Here is an 18,422-nt window from a genome sequence, read left to right on the forward strand (position 1 = left end):
AGAACCACCTGAGGCTCAGGTCCTATGCTAGGCTCTGCAGTTAGGTGGCTAACAAGAGAGACATGAACCTACGTTCCACTTGTAGCAAGAGACCATGAACACACCAACTAAATGAGTAGTGGCAGATTGTGGCAAGTGCTGGCAAGGAATCAGCAGAACCTGAGCTAGAGGATAAGGAGCTTGGGGGTGGAGATCCTTTAGATGGGTTGCTCCAAGGGCCTTTCTGAGGATGTACATGTAGGAGAGCCCTGAAGGGATTAGAAGGTGGCAGTCAGACCAAGGACCAGGGAAAGTGTTAAGGCAGAGAGAATAGGAAAAGTACTAGCCCTGAAGTAGGAACAGCTGATGGTGGGGGATGAGCAGGAAATGATGGTTTGTGTAACTGGAGCCAAGTGGACAACATAGGGGAGAGGCAGGAGGTGAAATCTAGAGGCCAGGCCCAGACCATGCATGGCTCACAGGTCATGGGGAAGTGCTTGGATTTCATTTTATGGGCAATGGGAAACCATTGGAGGGTTTCAAGGAAATGGCTAACAAAATCCCACTGACATTAACAACTGCATTGTAGGGGGTACAAGGAGGAAGGAGCAGGCAAATGGAAGGAGCAGTCTTGCCCTTGCGTGGGTGAGACATGTCAGTGACTTAGACTTGGGAGGTGGCAGAAGAGTTATATTTTGGAGGTAGAACTGACAGGATGTGGTGATGGGTTGGATGGGCCTGTTGAGAAGTGAGGATGAATCAAGAATGACTTCTAGGTTTTGAGCTTGGAACCTCCAGACAGTGAGCAAAGATCTTTCAGCTATAACCTATCAATCCTAGACTGTGCACTTCCTTGTCCATCTCACTACTATATATCTTGAGCCTCAGGATGTAGTAGGTATTTAATAAAAATTCTTGAATGAATAACTGATTCCACACATGAATGTTTTAGCACAAGGAATGGATTCAATAAAGGTTTTTTTTCTTTTAAAATTTTTTTATTGAGATAAAATTCACATAACATAAAAGTAACCATTTTAAAGTGTACAATTCAGTGGCACTTAGTACATTCACAATGTTGTGCAATCATCGTTTCTGTCTTTTTCCAAAATATTTTCATCATTCCCAAGGAGATCTTGTACCCACTGAGCAGTCACTCCCCAATTTCTCCTCCCCCCAGCCCTAGGCAATCACTAATCTGCTTTCTGTCGCTATGAATTTGCCTATTTCTGGATGGTTCATATAAATGTAATCATACAATATTCATACTTTTGTGTCTGGCTCCGTTCTTAGCATAATATTTTTGAGTTTCATCCACATTGTTGCATATATCAGTAGTTCATTCCTTTTAATGACTGAATAATATCCCACTGTATGAATATATCACATTTTGTTTATCCATTTATCCCTCAATAGACACTTGGGTTGTTTCTACCTCTTGGCTATTGTGAATAATGCTGCTATGAACATTTGTGTACAAGTATTTGTTTGAATACCTGTTTTCAAGTCTTTTGGGTACATGCCCAGGAATGGAATTGTTGGGTTATAAGGTAATCTCTGTTCAACTTTTTGAGGAAAAGTCAAACTGTTTTCCAACAGCTCAATAAAGTTTTCTGAATGAAAAAAAGAAACAGTAGGAGGGAGGCAGGGACGACGGCTTTTCCTATCCTCCACAAGCAGCACTGGACTCTGCCATTTCCAGGCTGTGTGATCTGGGTCATATTAAGTTCTCTGGGCCGCCACCTCATCCTCAAAGTGGGGAAAATAAAACTTACCTGAGCTGAAGGAGATCTTGTTTCTAAAGTTCTAGGCACAGAGCAAGCCCCCCAAATTAACTGCTTTCCCTTACTCTTTTTTTTTTTTTTTTTAATTAATAGCTACTTTATTTATTTATTTATTTTTGGCTGTGTTGGGTCTTCGTTTCGTGCGAGGGCTTTCTCTAGTTGCGGCAAGCGGGGGCCACTCTTCATCGTGGTGCGGGGGCCACTCTTCATCGCGGTGCGCGGGCCTCTCACTATCGCGGCCCCTCCCGTTGCGGGGCACAGGCTCCAGACGCGCAGGCTCAGCAGTTGTGGCTCACGGGCCCAGTTGCTCCGCGGCATGTGGGATCTTCCCAGACCAGGGCTCGAACCCGTGTCCCCTGCATTAGCAGGCAGATTCTCAACCACTGCGCCACCAGGGAAGCCCCTCCCTTACTCTTTGAGCCTGACCATGTCGCACTCCACTCATGCTTCTACCTGGCCTGGGGGCCAAGTTCACACCCGCGGACCCCTGCTCAGCCATGCTGCAAACTACAACTCCCAGCACGCACTTCTCCCCGGCAGGGTCTGCCAGCGCGGTGCGCATGCTTTGGCAGACGTGGCACCGGGAACTCGGAGGCGGGGAGAGGCTGGGAAGTGGCGGCGGTGGCTGCCCCCGGCGGAGCTGCGGTCGCGGGAGCCCGAGTGGGGACCAGAACCGGCAGTGGGCAGCTGCGGCGGGGATGGCGCGGGTCGTGCCGGCGTGGCGGCTGCTGCTGCTGGCAGTCTGGGTGAGGCTGTGGCGCTGGGGTCCGGGCCAGGACGGCACGTGCGCCCGGCGAGGGTCCGAGTTCCCTGCTCCCGGCCCTCCCGGGATGTGCGGGGAGATAGATGCCTCCGGGCGCCTGGGTGGGGGCGTGCGTGCCGAGCAGGCGGGCACCCGGTGGCTGCGGGGGAGGCAGCGGGGCGGTCGCTGTGCCCTCCCAGCGGAGTGCTCCGGGGCTCAAAGGTCGAAAGGAGCCCGGGGTGGGGGACCCCGGGGACGCTGGGCGATCCCTCGCGGGGGTGGGGGTTTGCGCCGCGGACACAACTTTGCAGGGGCGCAGGTCAGGGGGCGGCCGCGAGCTAGGGCCGGACGCCGGCGGCTTGCGGGGGTGCTGCACCCCCGACTCCGGGCCCTGCACCTGTGTGAGTACGGGGAAAGAAGGGGGTGCTTGCCACCAGCACTGCCGGAAACCTTGTTTTAGAGCCAGCCACCTAGTTCTTGGTTTCGGCTCTGAGCAGTCGCGAACCTCCAGTGACCACGTGGATCCCCGCCCGCCGGCCAGGCTTGGCGGGGCCGGGTGGGGTCACCGCGGGGGAGTTCAGCTCCTTCACCCAACTGAGGCTGGCTGGAACCTCAGCCACTTTCTGGCTTGTGATGTGGCCTATCATTTAATGTACCTGACTTAATCTTCTCATCCATGAAATTGGGACGCTTTAAATACCACTCTAACAAGGTTGCCAGGAGGGTCGGATGAGAAATCAGAGGAGGTAGCTCTAAACTGCAAAACCGTACAGGAGTGGAGAAGGGGTGGGCCAGGGTGATGGGAGTGCAGGCTCTCCGGAGGAGTTTGCTACCCTTGTGGGGTGGGGGGAGGAATGCCGCAGGGCATCCCTGAGAGAGGTTGGAATGGGTGTGTCCACAGCACCCAGGGCCCCGGGTTTGGCCTTGGTGGTGCTGTGGGTGTGTGATAGGATAATATGGCCTCCTTCCACACCTCTATATAACTTCTGGTCTGCCTTATTTTAGGACAATCTTGGCTCCTTTTTTTCCTGAAGTTCCTGAAGGGAACCTCCTGCTGCTGGCACTCTCTCCAACCCAGATTTTCCAGTTTTTTTCTTTTGGGTGTGGCAAGGATGCTGGACGAAACGTGAGGAGAAAAAATGGAGTGTGGCTTGAGTTGCTTTAAATACTTCCATCTCTCAATGCCCTGCCCTTCTGGGATCACCAGTGAGGAGTGGCCCTGTATTTTCTAGTTGTACGAAAATGGGTGGGAAAGGAAGGTCCTTGCCCCTCTAGATCTGACCATTCTCTTGGAGAGAAATGAGGCTGGAGTGGGGCAGTGTCACTTTCCCAAATCTAGGTATGTTTGATCTGTTTGTATTCTGTTCCTGCTGCCGGTTGGTCTGGGCTGGTTTCTAGGCCAGGCAGGACTGCTGGATTGTGCAGAGGGGGCCATCTCCAGTGCCACCCCCTATCAGGTCTTTGCACTTGGGCTGTTTTAGGAGGTCCTACTTTCCTCTCTTCTTCCCCTTTCCTCTCCCTCCTGTGAAAATAAAAGGCTTGAGACTCAGACAAGAAAGAAGTTTCATTCAGCAAACATTTATTTATCAACCCCATTGTTTGGCTGGCACTGGGTTGGATTTTGGGCAGGGAGCAAAACACACATTGTTCCTGCCCTCTGGTGTTGCCCTGCGTCGGGCAGGGGAGTCAGTCCTGTGAGCAGATAAAGACAGAACAGTGAGTGCTGATACTCGAAGTTCTGGGAGCACCCCTGAAGGGGAGCCATATATTAATTTAGAGGGAGGTCAGCCATGACTTTCCTGAGGGGTGTGTTGAGCCGTCAGGAGGGGGTGTGGGAGTCCTCTAAGGCAACTGAGGTCTGCTGATGCCCTCCACCTGGAGGTGTGGAGAGTGGGTGGGTTTGCTGAGAGCCCTAGAACCTGGGAGGCCTCAACAAGGAATTGACATTTTCTCCTTTCCCCAAGCCCAAGATTGACTTAGAAGGTGTGAGGCTGAGGTGTAGGGTCAGTGATGAGTGGCGGGTGGACACCAGGGTGGGCCTCTGTAAATATAAACTCTATGTCCATCTGATAAGGGTTCCGCAGCTCCTTGGAGTGGATTGGGTTTCTTTGTCCACTCAGTATTTACTGGGGGCAGATACGCGCAGAGCCCTGGGCTGTGACCCAAGAGATACAGAGAAGTGTAAAGGGGTCTACAGAGATTCATGGACAGGGGTGTACACCCACCACGTTTTTTACAGTAGCAAAAATATGGAAGTGGCTTAAATGCTTAACAATAGCAGCATGTTTAAATGATTTCTGGCCCTATCCATACCATGGAAAGTAATGTTTATAAAGAATATTTGTATTTACTAGAATGCTGGGTTTATTATCAAAATATGTTATGATGCTTATGAAGAATATCTAAGGACATGGAAAAGTATTTGAGTGTGATAATTAGGGGAAAAGCTGGATACAAAACCGAATCCCAGGGTGGCTGAAGATAGCTACAGAAGTGTTTGAGGGATTAGCAGTGCATCAAAATGTTAACAGTGATTGTTCTGGAAGGTGGAGTTGTGGGTGACTTTTGCTTACTTCTTTGCTTATGCTTTTTTGGTACTTCCCAAGTTTTCTGTATGAATGTGCATTAGTTTTTGATCAGAAAAGTTAGTAAAGGAACTTTTAAAAAAGTTTCTTTGGGGACTCCCAGCCTTCCACACTCTGGGGTGGAAAGAGTGGCAGTCAACACTTGGGACAGGTTAGTTCCAGCCCTTCCAGGCTGGGTGTCTCTGCCCTGGGCCTGCGGCTGGGGAGGCCAAGCTGTCCTGTCCCTACCCCTGCAGCCGACTGCCCCTTCCTGCTGTCCCACTCAGCTCCTTCCTGCAGCTGACCCTTCCCCAGGGCCATCCATGCTGATTGTTGTATAGTCTCCATCCAGAGCTCGCTCAGAATGGAGTAATGTCAGAGCTGGAGAGGACTCAGCCTCACCCAGCTCAAGGGTTCCAACGTCAGGCTGAGGCCTGGAGCTGGGCTGTGATGAAGTTTCCACTGGTTCACAGACAAATTGGAAAAATAACAATGGTGAATGGCTTTTTTTTTTTCACGATTCCAAATATTTCTGGTTTAAAAACTTCATTTCTCTGACACGGTGTCCATATTGAGGGAGTGCATGTGGGGGGGTGGAGGAGTGGCTTATAGTGTCCTTTTGAAAAAAATGAAAGCAGTGATAGTATATTGTGATTTTTCTTAAAAAGCCTTTAATTGATAAAATTTATTTTAAAATATATATATGTAATACACACTATATATTTTTAAACATATTTTAAACATATACTTTAAATACATGTTTAAAAATATATCCTGCCAATCTGTGAGCTTCAGAAGTCTGAGAACTACTGACCTAACTCAGCTCCCTGATTTTAAAAGAGAAAAGTGAGGTTTTGAGAGGGAAGGGACTCACCCACTTGAGGCCACCTAGTTTGTAAAGACAGAGTGGGGATGGGAGCCAGGCCCCTGAATTACACATCAGCGTTCTTCCCCCTCCATCTCTGTCGTGCCAGCTCCCACCTGCTTCCCTCCTCCCAAGCCACTGCTCAGGCCTCTGCCCCAGAGGGTGGCGTGGAGCTCAGAACTTGATGGCACAGTGGGTAGGGGTGCAGGAAGCAGCAGACGTTTGCCCTGGTCTCTCCTGCAGAGCTTTTAATGTACACGTATTTAGGTTCTACACCTCTATATATTTAATAGGCTTTTGTGGGCTGGTCTGAGAGCCTAATTGCCATTGATAATGCTGCTTGGAACCTGGAGTGCACTTTTCCCACAGAAATAAACACATTATGAGGAAGTTTTAAAACAGAACTGGCACACGAGTTGGAATGGCTGAGTGCCGTAGGAGTGGCAAACACAGTGCTGTGGATTCGGACCAGGGTCACGCTTTGGGGCACCAAGGGACCAGAGAAGGGCCGCAGCTCATGCCTCACAAGGAAGGCAGACTCTGAGCTCTGTGACAGTGGGGATACTCCCTGTCCCAGCAGCTCGCCCAGACCTGGCATGCAGTCACCCCCAGTCTGTGTTTGGTTGAAGGAATTAGTGTTGCAGGCAGGGAATCCAAGACAGAAACGTGGGCAATGAGGAGTGATGGGCCGGGCTGGATGGAAGGGAGGATTTGAGTGTGGGGTTGGGGAAACGAGACTGGAAAAGTGAATTGGAAAGAATCTTAAATGCCTGACAAAGCTTTTGGGACTTGATTCTTTAGGCAATGGAGAGACATGATGAAAGCGGCCCTTTTAATAACAAGAGCAGTTACGCCACAGTGGAGGGTTGGGTTGGAGCGGGAGAGACTGGATTAATTTTCCCAAAACAACACTTTCTTCCTCTTACTTTCTTCTTTGTTATCTACAAGATGTAGTCCAGTGTGATGTTATAGAAAGAGCATGGGCTTTTAGCCAGCTAGACACTCAGGAGCTATGTGACCTTGGGCCCTGCCTATTTTCTTGTTGTCAGTGGTGGTAATGATATCCATCTGGCAAAGTTGAAAGGATCAGAAATAATACAGGAAGCACCCAGCACTCTGTGTGGCACGTGGACGTGCCCAATAAATAGGAGCCACAGCAGTCACCTCAGATCATTGGAGAAGGGGCGCCCGGAAGCCAGTGAAGGGCCAGAGCGGGTGTGAGTGGAGGCTGCGAGACATGGCTGGGGGGCCCGTGCAGCCAGGACTCTCCCCGTCACAGTTCCCTGGAGCCGAGCTCCTGATGGCTCCTTGGCCCTCTGCACTGGGCCGCTGCAGAGCCTCTGATGGGGTGTGTGTGTGTGTGCGCGCGGGCACGCGTGCATGCGGACAGAGGAACTGAGGATTTAAGTGCTCTGTGTTTCCCCTTTCTTCTGAAAGTGGATCCTCTCTTGAGAATGGAGATACCAACCACACCGCCTCCCTGGAAGATACGCCCCAGCTTTGTGGTTTTGTTCTATGGGGCTCTTGTGTCTCCCTTGGTGATTGTGGTAGGTTTTGGAGGCTAAGTGACAGTGGACCAGAGAGTGTGCATGGGGTGTAGGAGAGCCTAAGTTCTCCTACGTTGCCAGACTTCCATGGTTTACTTGCCCCCCGCTTCCTTTTCCCCCACACCTGGTGTCCTAGGTCTCAGTGGGAGAGGGAAGGAGCCCTGTGCTCACTGGGCTGCTCTGTTGCTCCTGCCTGGCCCATCCTGCGACCCTGACCCAGGCCTCTGGCTACCCATTCGACCTGGCAACGAGAATTAGAAGACACCTGGTACATTTGTAGAGGGCTTTAGAGTTTGCAAAGCATTTCCACATATTTCACATCTGTGTAGTTTTGAGTCCCACATGAGCTGGGTGAGGTAAGCTGGTTGAGTACTGTTACCCCGAAAGAGGGGTGAGTAGGTGGACAGAGCAGGAAGAGAGAGACCATTGATGGTCATGGCCTGGAAGGGGAGGACACAGACAGATGAGTGGGTCGCCTGAATGTTTGAGCAGCCTCCTTGGCAGGTGCTATTTTCTGAAATCGCAGCACCAGCCATTTACCTGGGGAGTCCGTGAACCTTGCTCTTTAGCTCCCTGATGGCCTGAGTAGGGGCCATAGCCAGGCCCTCACTGACCATCCTTCCTGCCCTTCTCATCACCCTCCTGCATGGCTCTAGATACCTGTCCCCTCTGATCAGCTACGTCCAGCAGGGCCTCTTTCCACACACCAGTTTATGACCACTTCTAAATAATTAGCTTTGCAGTCATGCAGTGGGGGGGAGTCGGGGTTAAACACTCAGAAGGAGTATGGCGTTAGAATAGCCTTTTTGCGTCTCTTTATCCCCCGAGGTCATACTGAGCCCCCAGGTGGGTGTGCGCTCTGTTCCCAGATGGCCTGATGGTAAGCCTGTGCCCCGCTTCAGAGTTCCCCACTCCTCACAGCTGGCTGGGGCAGAGGTAGAGAATCCATCGCCCCAAAGAACCCACCATTCCTCTAACCCCTTGGCTTGAGCAGATGTCTTTAATTCGTGAGCAGATCCTTTAATCCTTGCCGTGGAAGGTACTAATGGAGATCTAGGTCGAGGGCCTTACACTGGGGCTTAAAACATTAGGGTGATCTAGCTTCTGAGCCAAGATGTGGGCTTGGCTGGAAAGCTCTGTTATAGGGCCAAGTAGGGCAGGCTCCCGAGGAACAAGCAGGTTTGTTGTCATCAAGGGGTCTGACCCTCTTGGTCCTGGGCAGAGTGTTGGACATGCTCCTCGTTTCAAAGAAACATGGACCACCATCTGCATGTTACACATGTCACAGATGTTCATTTATTCCACAGATCTTTCTTTTTTGTTGGTTTTTTGTTTGTTTTTAATTAATTAATTAATTAGTTTATTTTTGGCTGCGTTGGGTCCTCGTTGCTGTGTGCGGGCTTTCTCTAGTTGCGGCGAGCGGGGGCTACTCTTCCTTGCGGCGCGCAGGCTTCTCATTGCACTGGCTTCTCTTATCGCGGAGCGTGGGTTCTAGGCGCACTGGCTTCAGTAGTTGTGGCACGTGGGCTCAGTAGTTGTGGCTCACGGGCTCTAGAGCACAGGCTCAGTAGCTGTGGTGCACGGGCTTAGTTGCTCCACTGCATGTGGGATCTTCCCAGGCCAGGGCTCCAACCCGTGTCCCCTGCATTGGCAGGCGGATTCTTAACCACTGTGCCACCAGGGAAGCCCCTTTTTTTTTGTTTTTAACGGATACTTCTTGAGAGTATTTTATTAGCCAGACATACTATGCCAAGGCATTGGGGACAAAATATAAATAAGATGGACACCATCCCTTCCTCCCATTGCCTAGTGAGAGAGCCACTAATTTATTATTTAATTCAGGTAGTAAGTGCTGGAAGGAGGAAGATAAGGTGGTAAGAGAATGTGTAACAGGGGTCCCTACCCTACTGCAGGGAGTCAGGAAAGGCCTCTCTGAAGACTTATGGACCCTTTCTTCGAAAAATGTTTTTAAATGTATAAAACAGAATGCATAGGATTACAAAAGAAACCAGTGATATTGAAATATAGTTATTAAAATATAATAAATTGTGACAAAATAGTATGTATTTTTTTTTAATGTGTCATATAAGACGATCTAGTGGCAAGTTTGATAATTTTTGTAATTTTAAGTAGTGATAAACAGACGGTGTTTCAAGATATCTGCAGCAATCCTCTTGTGATGAGAAAATGTGATTTCTGTTGGTGGCAAAGTCACAAAGTAACAGACACTGTCAGTGCTACTGTAATTAGTTACCTACATTGATAATAAAGGGAAGGCTAAATTTCAGTGAAATTAGTGAAAATAAAGATGTGATATTTCCCCATCCAAATTCATAGACCCCAGTGTAAGAAAAATTATCACCAAACTTGGAAATAAAAGATGATCTAGTGACTTTCTAATGTCACACTGGAGCATTGTCTAGGAAGCCCACCTCAGCGGCATCCAGTACTTTAGGGAATGTCACTTTGTTTATTATTCCTTAGGACCCATACTCTGTAAAGTTAGAAAGGATGCGAATGATTTCTGTTTGGTAGAGAAGAGAGATCCTTCAGGACATTAACCGGCTTGGTATCTCATTTAGCAATCATATCATACCTTTTTTTCATTGACCACTTGTAAGTTTCTTATAACTACTACTTTTTTTTTTTTTTGGCTGTGCTGCGCGGCTTGCGGGATCTTAGTTCCCCGACTAGGGGTTGAACCCAGGCCCCCGGCAGTGGAAGCGTGGAGTCTTAACCACTGGACCGCCAGGGAATTCCCTATAACCTCTTTTTAAAATCTTTTAATTAACCTTTTTTTCTTATATCCTCTTTTGACCAAGCTTTGTCATTTTAGTGGGTCCCTTATTAATGAGTTAATAACCCTTTGAAATATGCTCAGTCTTTGTTTGTATGAGAATTGGGTTTTTAACATTTGAGAATTATACTTGACCCCGGTTTAAGAGCCGCTGAGTGAGCAGGATGTGAGGGTGTGTCGCTCAGAAAGGAGGTCTGGGCTGGGGATGTTAATTTAGGGGTGCTGCTCTGGGGGGGGACCCTAGGGAAGGGTGTGGGGCAGGAAGAGAAGATGGACTGAGTGAGCCCTGAGGAACTCCCGCATTTGCAGGATGGTGGAGGTGGATTTACAAAGAAGATAAGAAGGGTGGCTGGAGAGGTAGAAGGGAGACCAAGCGCGTTCTGCCTGGGTTCAAGAGGTTGACCAAAATGAGAAATGGAGGTGCCCATTGGGTTATCCGTGTGGAGGTCATTGCTGAACCTCCACCAAGAGCCTCTTTGATGGTGGGGGGACAGCTCTGACAATGCTGAGGAGTGGGTAGAAGGCGGGGAGGGAGATGGAACATTCTGGCTGTGAGGGAGAGGGGAGTGGTATGGGGTCCAGGGAGGGGGTTTTTAAAAGATGGAATGATGGCCTTCCAACCTGGCTGTGAATCTAACCGCCTTAGGGAGGTATGTGTAAAAATGGATTCCTGGGCTCTCCAGATCCACGAGATGATTTTCTTCAAGGGGAAGGCCCAGAAATCTGTATTTCCTAAAAGCTTATACTTATTGCAATTGTGCAACTACAAACCAGAGGCATTTACAAGTTAACATTAATTTTACATGGTGGACAGTATTTTGCCAGCCAAGGTTGCAGCTTTGGGCCGAGGGGTGTGGCACAACTTCTGCCCATGTTACAAGCCACATACACTAGTGACACTGTGAGGCGTCACTTGACTGGAGCATGTGCCGTTTTTGCGTTTCTCTGCAGGCGTTTAGGGAAGCGTGCACAAGCAGGTAGCAGAGAAGATGGCTCAGGCAGTCATCGAAGCTCTTTCTCGTTGGTTGTGCTCAGTAGCTAGATTGGAAGGGAAAGCAGACTTGCTGGCCTTTCGGGTCTTGTTCTGGGTGGAGCTCTGGGGAGTGGAGAGATCTCGAGGGATACCAGTGGGAAGTGTGTACATTGATGGGCAAAGAGAAGAGCTTCTAATCTGTGCCCAGAAGACCTCTGAGTCCCGGCTCTGCCGTTTTAGGCTTCACCCAGGTTGAATTCCTTAAGTTCTTTGAACCTCAGTTTTCACATCTCTAAAGTGGGGATGGTACCACCTCCCACACAGATTGTTTATAGCAGTTTTTCAAACATTTTTACTGCAACTCCTGGAAGAACAATTTTGCATTTTACATTATAACCAAGTACATATATGTCTATATGAACATAACAGATGCAGATTTTTCACCAAATACAGTCTTGCTGCTTATGGTACAGACTGATGTTTCCTTTTTTCTTTAATTTTTAAAAATTAATTAATTAATTTTTGGCCGCGTTGGGTCTTCATTGCTGCACACGGGCTTTCTCTAGTTGCGGAGAGCAGGGGCTACTCTTTGTTGCGGTGCGCGGGCTTCTCACTGCGGTGGTTTCTCTTGTTGCGGAGCACGGGCTCTAGGGCATGCGGTCTTCAGTAGTTGTGGCACATGGGCTTAGTTGCTCCGTGGCATGTGGGATCTTCCCAGACCAGGGCTCAAACCCACGTCCCTTGCATTCTTAGCCACTGTGCCACCAGGGAAGCACGGATGTTTCCTTTTTAATGTTATTTTTAAAAATGCTGGTGGTAACCCACCAAAGTGATTTTATGACTTGGCTCTTGGGTTAAGGCCAGAGGGGTAGAAAACGCCGGTTTAGACCCTCAGCTTTAGGGGATTGAATGAGATAATGTATGTCAAAGCACAGATGTACCTCATGAGTCATGAGCACTTGAGTTGTTATTTTCTTTTCAATTAATGGAGCTTTGAGGCAGGGTTGGGTTTCCGGAGTGGGAATTCACCTGATCTTCCTTCGTCCCTGCTATACCTAATTCTCTGCTCCCTCCACCAGCTCTTCCTCGTTAACAGGCCTGGCACACCAGGCTGGCAGCAACCCAGAGCCCTCTTGGCTCTAGAAGAGGTTTTCCACAACATTAAAAGCTTTAGGACTTAAGTCCTGGTTAAATGCACTGCAGTTGCAATTTCAGGATAAGAAAACCTGTTTTCATAAGCTCTCAGATCAGTTGTCCTGCCTCTGAACTGTCCCTTGTTGACAGCCACGTTTGTGCTGTGGAAACAGGTGGGAAAACTGTGTAGCCCACGTATAAGGTGTGGCTTTTAAAGGAAGCAAAATATAAGACGTGCAGCTGGCTGTGCATTTATAGGAGCAAGCGGTGAGACGTGTGTGGCTCTAGGAATTGGTCTTTCCACTTCATCTTGGGTCTGAGTCACAGCTCTCTTACCTACTTGCCGAGTGACGTTGAGCAAGTTTCTAACTGTTCTTTGTCTCGGCTTCCTTATCCATAGAATAGGTATAATGAAAGTACCTACTTAATTCACTTGCCCAGAGAATGAACTAGATAGTCATATGAGCAGCTTAGCTGGCTCCTGGTCACGCAACAAGCACTCTGTACTTGCAGCTCTTATCATTATCACGGCCGCATCCCTAGGCCCTTGATGTAGGGATTAAAGAACCCTCTCTTGGGTTCTGTGCCAGCCAAGCGCTTTCCTACTTCTCTCTCTTTCTTAAGCACATTTAGCTCCTCAGCTGTAGCTAGTCAGGGGTCCACATCCCAGGGCCAGGCTTCTGTCTTTCTGTCACACACACGCACACACACACACACACACACACTTGCCATCCAGGCGGTGCTCGTTTTTACTTCAAAGCCTGCTGGGTGGTGGACATTTATTTGAACATTGGGAAATATCAGTGGTGAAATCTGCAAACTAGGTTTGAGGTTAGGCCTTAGCTCCTTGTGAAGAGGGTATTTAGCCGTAGTGCTCGGTGACAGATGCTTAAAATTTGCCCATTTAAGGGGCATAAATTACCTATATTTAAAAATTAGCATTTGTCCCCCCCACCCCCACTCATCAAAGCCATTCTAGGTATGTGTTGCATGCAAAGTTCTTCGCAGATTCTGTATAATAGTTCTTATTAAAAAACTACACAATGTCAGGTGAGCAGAGGGGTGAGCAGTCAGCCAGCTGGAAGTGAAGAAGGGCAGATAAACACTGCTCTTACGTGGGGAAGTGCCAGTGACACTGAATAGATGGCCGAGGATTTCAGGAAGCCTGTGGAAGAGGTGGGGGCAGTATTTGGTTGTATTCTAGGCATCTCTTTTTTTTCTGTCTTATGTTAGGTGTTTTCCCCCTAACTCTAAGTTTGAAATAGCCTTAGAGAAGAGCTGCAAGAAGAATATAAAAGATTTCCATCTGCCCTTCGGCCAGATTCCACAAATATTAACATTTTATCACATTTGTTTTATCATATTCTCCCTCTGCATATATAAAGTTTACAGACATGACTCTCCTTTGCCCCATAAACACTTCAGTGTTTGCATTCTCTTACATAACCAGAGTACAATGATCAAAGTCAGGAATGTAGCACTTGGCTCGGGACTTAATCCAGAATCACATGTTGAATTTAATTGTCATATCTCTTTAGTCTCCTTTAATCTGGGCCAGTTTCTCAGTCTTTGTCTTTCGGGACCTTGACATTTTTGAAGAATGTCCCTCAGTTTGGATTTGGATGATGTTTCCCTTCAGTGCATTGTATCAGGAGACATAAGTTGATTTGACCCATTACTGGTGGTGTTATTGTTGGTCCCTTAGTTGAGGAGGTTTCTGCCAGGTTTCCCAACTGTAAAGTTATATTTTCTTGTGGTGGGGAAATACTTTGAGATTGTTAATTATTTCCATGACGGTAGTCAAATGATGGTAAATTTTTTTCTTTAAGTATTTCTATTGGACATGCCTATTATGGTAAGTTAGAAAAATACGCACAAGGACGAAGCCTTACTTTGGTGCATTTTTTCTTCCAGTCATTTTCTGAGCATAATTTTGTGTATAGTTGTAATCATACCATGTACATTTTGAATTCTATTTTTAAAAACTTAACATTAAAAAAGTATCTTTTCATTGCACAATCTTTGAAAACATCGTTTAAATGCACGTTTTATTCTGTTGAGTGGTTTACTCTAAGTAACCATTCCCCCGCTGTTGAATATTTAGGTTGTTTACAATTTTTGACTCATGAGTAGGACCGAGCAAGTCATGTATTTGTCAGAATCTCTGCTAATTTCCTCGGGACACATTCCCAAAAGTGGAGTTACCAAGTCGAGGAGTGTAAATACTTTTAAGATACTTGATTAATTTTGCCAAATAGCTTTCCAAAAGAATTGTACTGGTTTAGGCTTTTGCCAGCACTGTATGACAGTTGGGTGCCATATTTTAAGAGATTCACTAATGGTGTTTCTCAGTTTTTTTAAAAAAACCATGATCCAAAAATCAAGATTTGTGTTGAGATTAATTTCCTGTATTTTGAATTATGAAAGCATAGGTATTTATTTCCAAAAGTAAATTATAGTGTAATATGGCACGTTACCCTCTTCAGGCTCTGCCACCGTGCTCCCAGCCTTGGGGTCGGTCACTCTGGGAACCAGGAACGTGGCGGTGTCTAGGGCAGATCATTCAGGACAGTGAGGGGCTTGGGGGCACATGAGGAATCGGGGAATTTCACCTACAGGATCCTAAGAGGGAATGTGTTTGCTGTCTTCAGAGTGTGATAGGCTGGCAGAATGGCTTGGGAGGGGGAGGAATTTGACTTTCTAATGACTGGAGCCATCCAAAATGAAATGGTAGGACACGGATTTCTATGTATTAACATGTTTAGTTTCCACAGCCTTCCAGGCTCCTCTGTACCGTGCAGCCTCAGGAGATTTTGAGGCCTTGGCTCTGGAGGGCTACCTGGAGGCTGGAGATGGCATGTGAGGAATGTTGAGAAGAGTCTTGTGTCTGGGAAACCAACCAGCCCAGCTCAAGCCTGTGAACTACAAGGAATGTCCTGGCCTTCTGGTGGCCTGCAGTGGTCCCCTTACTAATAAAGGGCTGAGGTTGTGGGGAAACTGGAGAGTTACTAGCTAATTTTCCTTTCATTTGTGGGTAGCTGTCACCAGGTGACCAAGATACTGTTAGGAACAGGCATAGTGCAACTCGGGTAATTAGGAGGAACACAGTAAATCAGATCCTTGATAGTCTCTCTGTCTCCTTCCTTGTAACAGTTTATCTAAAGTATAATGCATGATTCAATGATTTGAAATATCCCAACTGGAGCAGATGTTAGTATTTCTTTCTAGTTAAAGCTTTTGTTTCAATAGGCACACAAGATCTATTTGCATGTGTGCCAGAAAACCGAGAATGATGGTGCCTTAAAGCGACTGTTTATTTCACTCACATAGAAGCTGGAAAGGGGTGTTCTAGGGCCAGTATATCCCTCTGTGGTATCAGGGTCCCAGGTACCTTCTACCTTGATAACTCCACATTTTTAGCAAGTCCTTCTACCTCATTGTCTCAAGGTGGCTGCTTGAGTTCCAGCCATCTTTCCAAATTCTAGCAAGCAGGAAGGAGGAAGAGGCTAAGAAGACTCATACCAGGTGTCTATGAGGGACAGTTCCTGAAAGTTGCCACGTAACACTTCTGTTTACATGCCAGGGGCACTTGCTGCAAGGAAGACTGAGAGGTTTGACTTTTAATGTGGGTGGCCACATGCCCAGGGCAACTCAGCAGTTCCTTCATGAGGTGTAATTACCTCACCGTACTTCTCTGGTACTGGTCATGAAGCTAGGTTTGCAGAATATCACAATTGGAAGGGACTTTGGAAATCACTTTCAACCCCTTCGTTTTACAGAGAAAGGAGCAGAGAAGGAGACATGGCTTGTCCAAGGTCACATAGTCAGTAAATATCAAAGCTAGCACAAAACTTGGGTCTCTGACTCTTTCTACCAAACCTCTAGCTCTCAAATACTCAGCCAGCTGGAGTTCTCTGACCTTGGGTTCAGGTCGTCTGTTTTTAACCTTATTCCCGGATCCCTTTACCACCAGCTTCCTAAGAGTCTAGACTTAGATTCTGACATTTCAAAACTATTTTGAGCAAAATGTGGGCTACACTAAATTAAACCAGTTTCTTCACAGCTCCCAACATAAGAAGGGTATCTTTTTTCAGGTGGCAGAGCAAAAAAGGTCAAGTCCCACCTCCACCCTTTTTCCTTAATGTTAACCTTCTGTCTTCAACTCTTATTCCTTTAGCAAGTTGCTTTTACGTAATAGAATACCTCTGGCTTCATGATCTGCATTGAATAGTGAATCTATAATGACAGACAGCCTCCCGGGCTATAGAGAATGTGAGGGTGCTGGCATGTGCCCCAGAGATCTGGAGCTTTTTAAAGCTGAGGGTGTAATGTGGCAAGGACTGTTCTCCCTGTTATTTTCCAGAATTGTATGACTCTTTATGTCTAGGCTGGTGGTGATGGTGGGTGAGGTTAAGTGAAGAGAGGAGCTTGTGAGTGTGGTGTGTTAGAGGGACAGCGAGGCAGAAGGGAGCCCGGACCCCTGTACACACCTCTGGTTAATGGCAGATCTGGGCTGACTGCCCCAGGGTCCCGAGAAGGGTGGTTGACAGCAGCGTGCTCTAGGCTTGCGGGAAGCAGAGGGTTAGTGTAAATCCCTGCTGGGACTTTCCTTGCCAGGGGATTCTGGAAGATTTGGGCTTTTCCTGGCTGCTTTGATGGGCCTGGCTGGGGAAGGAGGTGCTCCTGGGAAGGAGGTACTTCTGGGAAGGTGGTCCACTTGGGTCGCTGTGAGTCCAGGGAGCTTGTGGGGTGGAGGGAAGCAAACACCTCTGGCCAGGACCTGGGAGGCCCGAGCTCTGCGACTTGACCTACTGTGTGTGACCTTGGTAAGTAAGCTAACCTGTCTGAGCCTCAGTTTCCTCATCTGTAGGATGAGGCTAGTGCCCACTCATCAGGTTATTGTGAGGGGCAGATGGGCACAAAACCTGGAAGGCCCGTCCTCCATGTGCTGTGTGGCCTGTTGGTTGCTGTGCAGATGGGTGATCATTCGAGGTTTTGATGCTGGATGTGTGTACGTGCACATTTCTTCCTGCCTGGATGTGCTGTTTTGCCTGATTGCCGGCAGGGCCCTGGAGAGGAAAAGGTGGTGCCGGTTCTTCTGTTGCCCTTGCTCTGTGATTTGTCTCACTAAGGGTACTAATACAGATAATTACCATGATTGTGTACTGTGTGCCAAGCATTATGTTAGGTTCTCTATGTACTTTTTTCCCCCTCCTTTAATCCTCAGCCAACCCCGCAAGGCAGATATCAGTATTATCTTCTCCACTTTATAGGCAGGGAAATGACACTCGTAACATCTGAGATCATTTAGCTCTAAGTGATAGTGCCTGGCTTTGACCCCAGGTCTGTCTGACTCCAGAAGCAGTGCTCTTTCTGTGGTGTCTGAGGGGTGGGAAACCACGAAGGGAGGAGAGGAGCGTGAGCCTCCAGGCTGGAGGGCCGTTGTCTGGCGGGCCCTGAACCAGGCAGACGCCTGTTAGGAGAGCACTGCAGGGAGTCTGGAAGGTGAGGGGGAGAAGCCAGTGTCCTCGACCTCATTGCCTGCAGCCGTGGTGGAGGGTGGAGGTGAGGACTTCCGTGCCAGGCACCCTGAGTGGTCTCTGCAGAGCGCCTTGCACTCTGATGGGGGAAGGGGCTCGGGGTGGAGGGGGCTGCTTCTCTGATGGAGGGGCCCCGTGTTCTGAGGCAGGTGTAGTACTATGACAGGGGTTGGAGGCTGGGGGGACTGGTACTTTGACGGGGGGGGGGCACTGACTCTGATGCAAGCAGGACCTGGCTTTGGGGGCCTGTATTCCCCAGCAGTGGAGGAAGGGAGCCGTCCTTCCTGGCAGTGTTCTGCCCTGCACCCAGGCAAAGGTTTTATGGATCTCAGCCCAGCCCATGGGGTAGCTCAGCCCTGATGTAAATACTGTTAAGGCTGGGGCAGAAAGAAAACAATTATCGGGGGAAAGTCAGAAGGAGTTTGCATAGGGAACAAAGGGGATTTTTTTTCTCTCTACCTCCAAAGGGAAAGACTTAGAATGTAAAGAGCCTGCGG

At 48.2% G+C, this 18,422-nt stretch overlaps 1 protein-coding gene across 1 annotated transcript in view; it reads left to right on the forward strand.

The window, feature by feature from the left end:
- The first annotated feature begins 2,348 nt into the window (after positions 1–2,348).
- Positions 2,349–18,422, forward strand: part of PDIA5 (protein disulfide isomerase family A member 5) — a 91,236-nt gene continuing 75,162 nt past the window's right edge. The window contains exon 1 of the mRNA XM_061194258.1: positions 2,349–2,509. Within this exon, the coding sequence (XP_061050241.1) occupies positions 2,462–2,509 (48 nt within the window). The 5' untranslated portion in view covers positions 2,349–2,461. The remainder of the gene's footprint in view (positions 2,510–18,422) is intronic.

This window comes from Eubalaena glacialis, chromosome 6 (genome assembly GCF_028564815.1).
Source record: "Eubalaena glacialis isolate mEubGla1 chromosome 6, mEubGla1.1.hap2.+ XY, whole genome shotgun sequence".
Lineage (NCBI taxonomy): Eukaryota > Metazoa > Chordata > Mammalia > Artiodactyla > Balaenidae > Eubalaena > Eubalaena glacialis.